The sequence below is a fragment of the Strigops habroptila genome, chromosome 19 (genome assembly GCF_004027225.2).
Source record: "Strigops habroptila isolate Jane chromosome 19, bStrHab1.2.pri, whole genome shotgun sequence".
Classification (NCBI taxonomy): domain Eukaryota; kingdom Metazoa; phylum Chordata; class Aves; order Psittaciformes; family Psittacidae; genus Strigops; species Strigops habroptila.
Genome location: NC_044295.2, coordinates 3481524 through 3493625, shown reverse-complemented (window position 1 = coordinate 3493625; position 12102 = coordinate 3481524). Strand labels below are relative to the sequence as shown.

At 56.4% G+C, this 12102-nt stretch overlaps 1 protein-coding gene across 15 annotated transcripts in view; it reads right to left on the bottom strand.

The window, feature by feature from the left end:
* Positions 1–12102, bottom strand: part of SRCIN1 (SRC kinase signaling inhibitor 1) — a 72275-nt gene that overhangs the window by 16242 nt on the left and 43931 nt on the right. For all 15 annotated transcript variants that reach the window (XR_003994690.1, XM_030508878.1, XM_030508875.1 and 12 more), the window contains 4 exons: positions 2112–2304; positions 1612–1810; positions 1330–1423; positions 109–938 (listed from right to left, as the gene is read on the bottom strand). Coding sequence is in view for 14 of the 15 variants with exons in the window: in XM_030508878.1 (XP_030364738.1) it covers positions 109–938; positions 1330–1423; positions 1612–1810; positions 2112–2304 (1316 nt within the window). In the remaining variant the exon portion in view is untranslated. The remainder of the gene's footprint in view (positions 1–108; positions 939–1329; positions 1424–1611; positions 1811–2111; positions 2305–12102) is intronic.

Below are 12102 nucleotides of genomic sequence, written 5' to 3'. Positions count from 1 at the left end.
ATCCCAGCACCACAGGGCAAAGCCTTTCTCTGCTCTTCCTCCTCCTCCCCAGCCGCACTGACAGACAACCACCAGAGCAGCAAAGCTCACATCCACGTCCCACCTCACCTTGTTTCCGTGTCTTTAGCTGGTCCAGGGGAGCCAAACCCTGAAAGCGGGCGATCCCCAGGGCCAGGAAACAGCTCCGGAGGGCCGGAGGAGCTGGGGTTACGTGGCTTGTTGACAGGGCTCTCCATGAAGACAGAGGAGCAGGAATCCTTGCGGAAGGACTGACGGACAGGCGAGGAGCGGCTGGGGGGTCCCGAGTAGGGGCTGTGCGGGCTCTGCCCCGGCTGCACATCCACCAGCCGCCCATCAGCCATCTTCTGCGGGGAGGACGGGGGCATACGGAAACCCAGGCCGGGTCCGTACGTGTCGCCGTACATGGGTGCATTGGGCTTGTAGAGGTTGTCCTCCAGCTCCGTCTGCAGGGCGGCCGCTGAGTAGGTGCTGAGGGAACGGACGGAGCCGCGCTTGTACAGCCCCCCTGAGTAGCCAAAAGGGTCTCCCATGCCAGCCAACGACTGCGTGGAGGTGATGCTGAGCCGGCCCTCGTGCACCATGCCGTAGGGATCAGCGTACAGCCCTTCGTTCTTCATCAGCACCACATTCTTCCCGGCTAAGTCCTCGTCCGGTTTCACATCCCGGCGCTCCAGGATGGCGCTGGGGCTGGGTGAGACGCCCTGGGCCGGTGGCAGGTTGGAGAGACGCTCGCTGTGATGGACGGGGCTGCCGGCGTAGGAGGGCGGGCGGCCGCCGCTGTAGGACATGCGGGAGCGGGATGGAGAGGAGGACTGGAGCACCGGCGGAGGGGAGCCCGAGGTGAGGTGGGAAGCCGGGGACATGTTGTTGAGCCGGCGGGTGGGAGATGATTCCCTGGAGGTGTACACCATCTCCCGCTGCGGAAAGGGGCAGGGGTGGTCAGCATCTCGTCCCTGCAGAGCAGCTCCCTGCCCTCAATCCGCCTGGCTGAGACCTTGCCTTGCTGCATCCCCAAGAGCTGCAGCTCCTGCATCTTCACCTGCCGGCAGCTCCCTCATTCCCATCCAGCAGGATGATTTATTCTGATGAATCCCCTAATTATCATGTTTATTACCCTGCTGTCAGGCCCCAAACATCCATTCTCTTAAAGTAATGCTTAACAATGCTGGAACCGGGCAAGATGAATCGTAGTCATTACCCCTTCCACAAACACACGCAATTACCAAGTCCCTGTCTCCATCGCTTTCTCTTTTTACTGGTTCCAGCCCACTGGGTGCACCCACCCTGTGACAACTGTCCCCCCCTTACCCTCAAGTCACCGTTGGTGATGTGTGAGGCTGGGAACGAAGCATAGAGAGGCTCTTTCCGATAGATCTTAATGATACTTCTGTCCTGGATGTCACTGGAAGGAGAGGCAGAGCCATCAGCATCCCAGACAGGCAGCCACCGAGTCCCCAGCAAGTCCCAGCCACAGGATTGCACCCACACCCACCCTTCTGCTTCCATCCCACTGATTTGCTCTCTCCTGATGCCCTTAAGGAAAGGAACAATCAATCTGTGGTGGATTTCTGAGCCCCCCCCGCCCCTCACCGGACATCCTCCAGCTCGTAGAAGACGTTGCGCGACTCGTCCTTGATGAGGATGGCTGTGTTGGGAGACTTCAGCATCCCCATGGTGAGCTTCTGGGGGAACATGTGGACAATGAGGGCGTGCAGGGTGTCCATGCTGCTGATCTCGTGGGTGATGTGGACGCGCCTCGTCTCGTCCCCAAACTGCAGGAAAAGGACCCCTGGAAGCAGAGGGAGCAGGAAGCGGTGAGGTGCCCACATCCCTTCTCCATGCAGTGCAGGTTTGCCCACTGCTTGGAGGTCTGTGACCAACCTCATCCTGAAGCAGTGAGGCCGAAGGCAACTCATCCCCCTTGGCCACCCTGCAGTGCCCCCAGCTCCTCCCAGGGTTATTTGGGCAGACTCAAACCAATCCCACACCAATCCCAAACCATTCCCAAACCAGGCATCTCGCCGGCAGAGGTGGGCAGAGATGTTTGGTGGTGGTGGATGTTTGGTGGCTGGGCAGAGCCCTGATGGTACCTGGTGATCGCAGCTTTGTCTGGCTGGTGGAGCGGGACAAGGGCAAGCTCTGCCGGAACCGGTTCATCCTGTTGAACCCCAGGGGCAGCTCCGCTTCCGACATGGTTTCCAGGGATTCGGCCGAGGCGAAGGAGAGTTTGGCTTGATCGGCCAAGCCAGGCTGGGAGCTCTGGGAGTGCCGGGAGCTCCTTGTCTGGAAGAGGAGAGGTCACAGGGGAGCTGTGCTGGGTACCCCAGCCCTGGGCTGAGCTCCCCTGGGTGCTGCTCCCGTGTCTCCTCCAGTGATGGAGACCAGTGCCGGGATAGAGATGCAGGGATGCTCATTCCCGGCTCTCCAGCTGAGTCAGCACACTGCTGTGGTCCAGACAGAGTGCCAGCTCAAGGCCTCCTCCATCTCTTCTAAGCATCAACAACCATTTACAGCCCCGGTGCCTCCTGCAATTGCTCACTCACATTTTCCTCTCCATGCTGGCAGCATGCTGCACTTCAAAGCCTCCCAGTGCCATTCCAGGCGCCTTTGAGTTTCCCCACCAGCAACCCAGTGGAAATAAAACCAGTGTTAGCTAGCTGGTGACAGAGCCAGGCTCGCATGCAAGCGCTGGAATAACCTTAGCAATTACAGGAGGTTACACATCCATTACACCAATGAACCAGCTCCCGGGAAACATAAATGCCTGGCTTATTCTGGAAGCAAAGCAGCAGCAAGGTTTATGGCTTCCTGCGCCGGGGGAAGGTAATGGATTTGGGTTTTGAGCAGTAAAGATTTAATATGCCACAAGTCCAATTTCACATGGCCAAGGGTATATCTAACAGCATAGAAAGTTCAGGCTACACACATTGGATTTCTGCACCACCATCTCCAAACACACAAGGAGGTGACACAGGAGCGAACGTTGCCTCTGGATCCTTCCAAATACAAGGCTGGATTTTCCCAGACAACGTCTTTAACGCTGGCAAGTCAAACAGAGGGAGAACAAGCAGCTCCTGGGGTGTGGAAAAGGCAGAGTGGAAGGGACAAGGGCTCTATTTTAAGACCGAAAAGAAGAACCAATATGAAATGATAACAGCCATCATCATCCTTTAAATTAGACATTAATGGGGGGGTTTAATTAATCCAGCGGGGCGGGGTTTCCAAGGGCTTGAAATGTTCTTGCTGTATGTAGCTAATTGCTGGAAAATCGGCTGCTTAGTTCTGTTGTTGTTCCAGCACAAAGCACGTTGGTAGCGCTGAGGCTTAAAACCTTACATCGAGAAAGGGAAGTGGGGCTGGATCAGCCCCATCCATGGGTGAGGAAGCCGCAATGAGCAGGAGGTGATGGAGAGACCTGGTCTCCTCTTGCCCATGTGGGCAGGTCTCTGGGGGCTGCTCCATGCCTTCACCCTGCTCCATCTCCATCCATCCATCCCTCCCTGCTCCCACCACCCCCAGCCAGAGCCCACACCTCAACTGGGCTTTAAAACCTGTTGAGCTTTCACATCAGATGACAAAAGTCCCTACAACCCCTATACACAACACCCCAACGTACCACGGGCCCTATAGCACAACATCCCAATGCTCCAGGGTCCCTACAGCCCCTGCAGCACAACACCCCAACAAACCATGGTCCCTATAGCACAATGCCCCAACACACCATGGTCCCTATAGCACAACATCTCAATACACCATGGTCCCTGCGGCACAACACCCCAACACACCACGGTACCTATAGCACAACATCCCAACACACCAGGGTCCCTATAGCCCCTACAGCACAGCACCCCAACACACCATGGTCCCTACAGCCCTTATAAACAACACCCTGACACACCATGGTCCCTACTGCCCCTATAGCACAACACCCCAAGCACGCTGGTCACTGTACCCTGCAGGATGCCTGCGGGAGCTGCCCTGCTCCAGGTGAGCCCGGACCCCTCCTGCTTCTGCCCCTTCTCCTGGGCTGCAGCTGACCTCAAGTCATTAAATCTCCTCTGATGGAGCTAATCCTGGCATCCGGAAAAAAAGAAACCAGGCGAAAAAGAGCAAGATGGAAATTAATGGATTTTTAGCCCGGAAGGGACCGTTCTGCCCTGATGCTCTCCCAGCGGCCCCACAGAGCCCTCACTGGCACCAGGGCAAGAGCTGCACTCCCTCCCCAGTACCCCCTGCTTCAGGGCACCTCCATGGGCACAGGACCCTCTGCTGTGGGGCACGGGACCCCCATGTACCCCCAGCCAAGGCAGGATGCTGGAAAGGGCAGACCCTGCAAGTGCTGCGGGGGGGTCTCTGCCATTTCTTGCCTGTGGCTCTTTTGGCCACCCCGGCTTTGCTGTGCGGCCTGGGTGCCCCAATGTCCCTGCAGCAGCAGCGGGGAGCTGCGATGCCCTGTCCTTGGCCTCCAGCAGACCATAATGAGCTGACTGCAAGGGAATTGGTTTTTATTGCTCTGCATCGCTAATGGCTTTTCTTCCTATAAGATAATATGTTAACTGGCAACTCAGCCCCCACACATCCTGCCTGTGCCCCTGCTGAGGTGGCCCGACAGCCCCCGGTACCCCCCAGCCCCATTCACAGCCCTCCTGGGCAAGGTGAGACCTGACCACAGCCAGCGAGGCCACGGCTCATCCCAATGGTGTCAAGACCTTCATCCATCACCAGGAAGCCTAAAGAGGGTGCCTAGATCCCTGCTTCACTGGAGATGCTGGGGGGGGCCAATCCTGCCTTGCTGGGTGCCATGCTGTGATGAACAAGGTCTGGACCTGTCTGTGCCAGTGTCTACATTGATGGGATGGATGTCTCCTGCTTTCATGTGCAGGGGCTGAGCTTTCTGATGCAGGATGATTCTTCATCAGGGACTGTAGAGATAGGACAAGGGATGATGGGTCCTTCCCCACTGGAGCAGGTTGCTCCAAGCCCCTGTGTCCAACCTGGCCTTGAACACTGCCAGGGATGAGGCAGCCACAGCTTCTCTGGGCACCCTGTGCCAGCGCCTCAGCACCCTCACAGGGAAGAGCTTCTGCCCCAGAGCTCATCTCAATCTCCCCTCTGGCAGGTTAAAGCCATTCCCCTTGTCCTGATGGCTTAAAGCCATCTCCCCCATCCCAGACCGGTGCCTGCAGCGTGGGAAGCAGCGAGTTCATGGGCAGAGCATGACAGGAAGGAATGAAGCAGCAGCCCAAAAGCAAAACAAAAGCCTCCCAAGGCCATGGGCAGCTCCAGTCCGTGCTGGCACCAAGGGCAGGAAAGGCATCGAGCAGCTTTGGGAGGGCAGAGCTATGGCAATGGGGCGATGGGCACCAAGGTCACGGTGTTCGCAGCCTACCCTGGGGAAGAAACCTGCTTGTGACCTGCCAGGGAGCAGTTTAAAGCCCCTGGTTCAAAGCAGGGGGAATCTCACTGGTGCAGCAGCAGCAGAGCTCTGCACGCTGGGAATGCTCCATGGGTGCTGTTTTGGTGATTCTCCCAGTGAAAACCCACTCACAGAGCACCCAGATCCCCCCAGACTCCTCCTGGGAAGGCAATGGAAACATCTTCCCAATGCCACCAGCAACAGGAGCACCTCCAGCACCCCCACATCTCTTTGGGAGCCTTAAATGAAAGAGATGGGATGGAGAATGGAGGGAGACATGGGGGCTTTTGTCTTTTATCTCCCCAGAGCTAAAAAAAAGCTACAATTAAGCAATTCTTTCAGCTCCTAAAACTCCCACCAATCCCTTTCCTGTCAGCGCAGAAGCAGCTTTATTATATCTGCCTGGCTAGATAACGATGCTCCTCTCCTCCTTCTCTCCTCTCCCTTCTTGTCCTCATCCCTCCTTCCTTTCTTCCACACCCCTCTGCAATATAACCCTCCCCAGCTTCAAAGGCTGAATGCTCAGAGCTGGAGGGAGGGAAGGACCCAAGGTCCTTCCTTGGTGAGGAATGGGAACACCCCTCCGGACCCAGCAGTGATGGGCACCGCAGTGATCCCGCTGGAGCAGGGCACTCTCCAGGCATTCCCATGCAAAACTCAAAGCCACTGGAGCTCATTCGTATTCCCACTCACTTCCTAAGACAGGCAGCAAGGCTGACCCGGCAAAGGGACCCTGGAGCCAGAGGGTTTGTCCCAATGGATGCAGTGGAGCCTCCACCAGCACCTCAGGCTCTGAGGGACATGTTGGACTTCACCTGAGGAGAAAGGAACCGTTTCAGACCCGCTTCTGCCTGACCCCTCTGCCCGTCACACACCACACTCAGCAATCCCTTGGTGTTTTAGCCATGGTAAGGATATTATCTGCAACAAGAAGACCCCCCTGGGTAATAGAAAGGGGCACCCTGAGCACCCTGCTGAGACGTGTACAAGGGACACAGCTCCTCTGCCCTGAGCCTAGCACCCAGCCCAGCTCTTCCCGAGCTCTGCAGCTTGTCCTGGCACCGTAGCCAGCCCCTCTCCCCCAAAAACCAGCCCAAACAGCCCCCAAGCATCAATACAGACCTGTACTCACAGCTGGGATGGATAAGCCCTCATCGTGCTAATGCCATAAGCTGTCACCAGCCCGGGCTGTGCTGGGCACTGCTGAGTTTGGTGGCAGCCCCGGATCCCTCCCAGCTCATGCTCCATCCTGCCCCATTGGCAGGGAGGATGCACTGGAGCACGTCTGGGCCGGCTGAGCATCGCCCTTGCTCTGGTGAATGGATGGATGGATGGATGGATGGATGGAACCTTGCAAAGGTCCTGCTGCGCTGCTGCTGCCTGTTTGCATCTCCTCTGCCGAGCCACATGATGGGGATAAAGGGAAGAGCCCCCTAAAATCCACTCTGGCCAGCTTGGGAAACAGCTGGCACGGAGCTGGGAGAGCCAGCCCTGGGCAAAGCAATGCAATCGGTTATTTACCAACTCATAAAGCCCCGGCTCCAGCCCCCGGTTGGACACAGATCTGCATTAATTCCTCGTAATCCCCCCTCTCACCATTTAATCCAGCATCTGAATACAGGTCTCATCTGGTGGCGCGCTGAGCTCTCGGGATGGAGCTCAGCACCCCCATGGTCCGGGCTGTGCTGGGGATGAGGAGATCCCACCAGCCGCCAGCAGTGATGCTGGGAGCAGGGAAGGGTGTTTTGGGAGTCACCCTGGGCTCTTGCTGTGGGACCCGGGTGAGCTGCTGCACCTTTCTGTGCCATCTCCTGGCATAGCATTCCTTGGAGCTGGCATTAGGAAAAGCCATGGGAGAGGGTAACAGGACTCCTCATGTGGGGTCCTGCCTGATGCTTCTTGGACCCTTGCTCTCCATCACTCTTCCCCATCTCCCTATCTATAAAAAATAAGACAAATATATATAAAAAATGATTAAAATATCTATTTTTCTCAGGCATCACCTGCATCCCTACCCCTGCCTGCTGGGGTTCGAGGCCTCCTGCCCTGAATTCCCAGACTTTGGCTCACTGGAGCTAGAGGGGACCATCCCTCCTGGCAGCTCCCAACCCAGGATACATTATCCCTGGATATACATATCCAGGATACATTATCCCTGGATAAATGTATCTCAGCAACAAAGGGATGGGGAAAAAAATAGTGGATGTGATCCCTTGGCCCTTCCCATGCCTGGAAAAGCCTTTCCATGGACACTGCAGGTGTAGCCTCCACCTGCAAATGCACCAGCTCAGTGCTGCTTCACTGGGCTGCTCGGGGACAGATCTGAGCTCCCTCCATCCTTATCCTTTGGAGAAACGTCTCAATGTTTCCAAGGAAAAAAATTTCCTTGGAATTTGAAACTTTTCCCTGCAAAACGGACTCCAGTTGGTGGCTGGAGAACCCCTGTGAGGCTCCCCAGGCTGCCCAACTCACCCCATCAGGAGTGACCTGCCCTCTCTGCAAACAACCCAGCACCAGCGCATCACAAACTGCTTCATTCATTCATTCATTCATTCATTCATTCATTCATTCATTCATCCACTCACTCATTCCTAACAAACTCCACTCATCCTTAATTATTGATGCTCCCAGGGAGTGAGTCAGCGAGGAGCTGGTGGCTGCTCTGTAAGAGGAGCAGAGCCCAGGTAATGGGACACTTCCCCAGCAGACACCTCCTCACCTCGAGTCTGGCTGCAAATCCCTCCTGGAGAGCATCCCTGGCCCGAACAGAGCATCCCTGACCGGGATGCAGCATCCCCAGCACCAGGGTACCACCAGCCTGGGTATAGCTCTGGAGTTTCAAACCAGTTTCAGAGAGGGCAGCCCGGTTTATCCCAGTACTGCACAGGGCTGTGGTGCCTCCCTCCTCCTGCGCATCCCAGCTTCAGTGCTTGATCCCAGCAGGATGAATCATTCTACATCCCTGTGCAATGTTTCACACCATCTCCACCAACCAAGAGCACTGAACTTGAGCAAAGCCTCCATGCAGGGAGAGACTCCAGCACCCCACCTCCTGCCCCCCAAAACAGAGCAACCAGGAGATGCTCAACTGGGAAGAAAAGGAGGAAAAACTGGAAATAACAGGGGCTGCAGCAGCAAAGGTGGAAGGAATGAGAGGCCTGGGGTGCTCTGAGCATCATAGGAAGGGATATACTGCCAGTGTCTCCCATGCAAGGGGGTTATGGCCTCTCCATCCCTCTCCAGCAGCCCCCACCCTTCTCACCACTGAATTCCAAGCATTCCCACTCACGGCAGCAATAATTCATCCCACGTCTAATGCTCACCATTTTGTCAGGATTATCCCGATTAACCCAGAATTAATCCTGATCTCAATGTTAACAGGATTAGCATTAAAATCGGATTAGGCTTTTTTAAACCAGACCCCTTGACTAAAGCAATGGGCCTTCCCCGCCAGATGTGCACAGCCCGCTACCGGCAGCCAGATGTGAACGGGAGCTGGGTGGGTGCTCAATACCCTGCCATGGGCCCTGTGCATGAGTGACATGGGTGAAATAGGGTGCTCCTACAGCAAGCATCTCCTGACACCAGCATCCCTTGCGCCTGCCCTGCAAAGCACATGAGCTGCCCGACCCTCTGAAGGTGATGAGCTGGAGCCCGACCCTTGGATGTTGTATTTTGAAGCAGAAAACACTCTTTTGCCCTCAGACATGCCCCTGCCAGCTCCATGGAGGACACGGGTGGCTGCTTGTCCCCTCTCTGCAGTTTTTCCCCTTCCTGCTGGCACCAACAGCCTCCTGCCTGATGAATATTTCAACACCTGGATCCTCTGCAGCCTCATGAATATTGACGGCTGCTGGTTGCCACGGTGGTGGTCTCTCTCCATCCCAATCCATCACAAGCAGAGGGGAGCTGGGACCAGCCCTGGTGAGGGAACATGCTGTGCCCGCTCATCCTCACCTCCCAGCACTGGGTCCAACCTTGGCTCCCTTGGGATGGATAACCATTAACCCCCTAGCAAAGGCAGATGTGCTTTTGCTCCTGGAGTTGTTTTCCCTGTGCCTCAAACAGGCATTTCTAGCCTGGCATCCATAGGGAGAGCATCCTGTGTGAGACCCTGGACAAATGGGCAGGGGAGGGACCAGAAACAAGCCTGAGGCAGCACAGGCACAGCCCCTGAGGCTGAGGTGGTCGCAGGAGATGGGTTATGTGGCAGGAGATGTTCTTGGGGGTGAAGGTGCAAGTCCTGCCTCCATCCCTGGCCGTTCCTCCCGGCCATCCCGTTGCTCACAGCGGTGGCTGTGTTCAATCCCTGCTCGCTGGCGACGCTGCCTTGTGTGACAGCATCTTCCAAAATAAGCAAATTACTGCATCCTTCAGGGATGCTGGCGGGAAGGAAGCAAAGCCGGGTGTGGGAAAGCAGCAGAAAGGGGATGGGGAGCGGGCAAGAAGGGACAAGCTTGGGCTTGCTGGGGATCGCCAGGCTGCAGCCACCAAGGGAGGGGAGCTGGAACAGGCTGGAAACCAGCAGGGACACGGGTTAGCAGCATTAGTGACAAGGAGTTTGCAGTGACAGGTGACAAAGCTCAGCTCTTTGGCATCCCAGGCATGATTTGCTTTAACAGCTGTATACAGGGAGACCAGGCTCTGGTTAACACGTGTGGTGCCTCTGGGCGGGGGAAAGGCTTGAAGGAGCTGGTTTGAGGTGGAAAACAACCCCCACTGACAACTTCATCTGGAGGTTAAAGAGCCCCAGATCTGGGATATCAGCCCAGATATGGCTGCAGGTTGTTCTGATGCATCTCCCCTGGGTGTAGAATCATAGAATGGTTTGGGTTGGAAGGGACCTTCAAAGCTCACCTAGTCCAACCCCCTGCAATGAGCAGGGACATCCCCAACTATACCAGCTTGCTCAGAACCACATCCAGCCTGGGCTTGGATGTGTCCAGGGATGTCACCTAGTCCCAATGCACCTCAGTTCTCCCTGAGCATCCCTAAGGATGCTCCTGCCATCCCTGCTGAGATAATAAATCGTGACAACACTCAGGATCAACAGATAACCAAGAGCAGCTCTCATGGACATAGCAGAAAACCAGCAAGTGCCCCAAAAGCAGAGGTTAAATCCCAAACCCCTCCTCCTGTGAGCAACAAAGTATTACTGGTAAATGCCAGTCCCACAGAGCACGGTGGATGCCAAGGCTACAGGGAGGAGGGCTGATGCGGGAGCAGCAGGATACAGGAGCTAAGCCTGCCTGGTATTTGCTTGTCTCCTACAAGTAAATACCACTGCCTGCTCGTAATACCAGGTTGGGAAACACATTGAGTCCTCAGCCTGCTGTGGGATGGAAATGGCTTCCCACTAAGGAGACATGGCATTCCTGGGAAGCTCCATGCCCTGGCCATGCCACTGCAGCCTGAGTGCTGCTGGAGCAGGAGCTGGGCAGTGCCAGCACATTGTGGATGTCACAGCCCCAGACAAACATGTCCTGTCCCCCCCCTGCTTTCCCCTTTCCACATCCTAGTCAGTTTTTTCCCTGCTACCTTTCGCTTTAGTCCTTTTGATGTTCTTTTAAAGCCCTGGCACCAAAGGAGCGATTCTGAGGCTCTGCCTTCTCTTCTTCCCATCCCTCCTCCAGCCCACAAGTGACAGCGAGGAGCCAGCCCACCCCCTGTGTTAGCACAGCAGGAGCCCCCAGCCCTCAGTACTGCCTCTCTTTGCTGCATCCCTGGGGAGGGATTTTCCCTCTGGCTGGGTCCAGGGATGAGTCCCTGGAGCCCCCCAAGCCCACAGGGCTGAGATGCTCCTGCCCTGGAGGTGCTGACACCCAGAACATGGTTTTGAGTAACCCCACATTGGCAGGGATGGGTGCTGTGAGCTGGAATGTGGTTTAGGTGAGGGGAAGGTGGGTGGGTACCAGGTTGTCCTGGCCGAGAGACTCAGGCATCTGCCTGAGGATTCAGGGACCAGCAGCAGCGTGACAATGGCCATAGAGCAGCCAGATCGATGGCTCCATGCGAGGGAAAGGGACATCCATGAGCTGAGCCGGGCTGGCTCCATCTAGAAGCAAGTGCAGAACCCCCAAGGATGTGCTGGGGCAGGAGGATGGAGCAGGGCAGAGGCTGTGGCAAGACCTGCTGACAGGAGGGGATGCAGAGGATGGAAAGGGCTGGGGGCCGCGCGGTTGCCTGGACCCCCTCTGCAACGACAGCACCAACACATGAGAGCATCTGCTCATCCTCAGACAACCAGAGCAGACAGACACAGCAATGCAAGAGCCCCACTTCCCCGAATCACGTGCCTGGAGAGCCCCAAAAGAGCCCCAAATCCCCATCAGCACCTGCCGTTGCCTGTCCCCAGGCAGATGGGGATGCCAGGGCAGGAGGAGAGCAGGTCCTGCCCTGGGCACCCAGCAGCAGCAGCACGCCACCTCCCTGGGTGTCCCTAGGAATTTGGCACAGCCCTTCCCACCATCCAATCCCCTCCATCCCCCATCAGCTGGGGCTCTGGCTGCAGCCCCCCTCTTTGGAGAAGGGATAGACAAGGATTGAGTTTGCATCCCCAGCAGTGGTGAGTGGCACAGACAGGGAACCTAAAGCTTTCTTTTGGGGAGATGGCAGGGGGGTGGGAGGCAGCTTTCCCAAGCCTGCAGCTCCACAAGACCCCATGG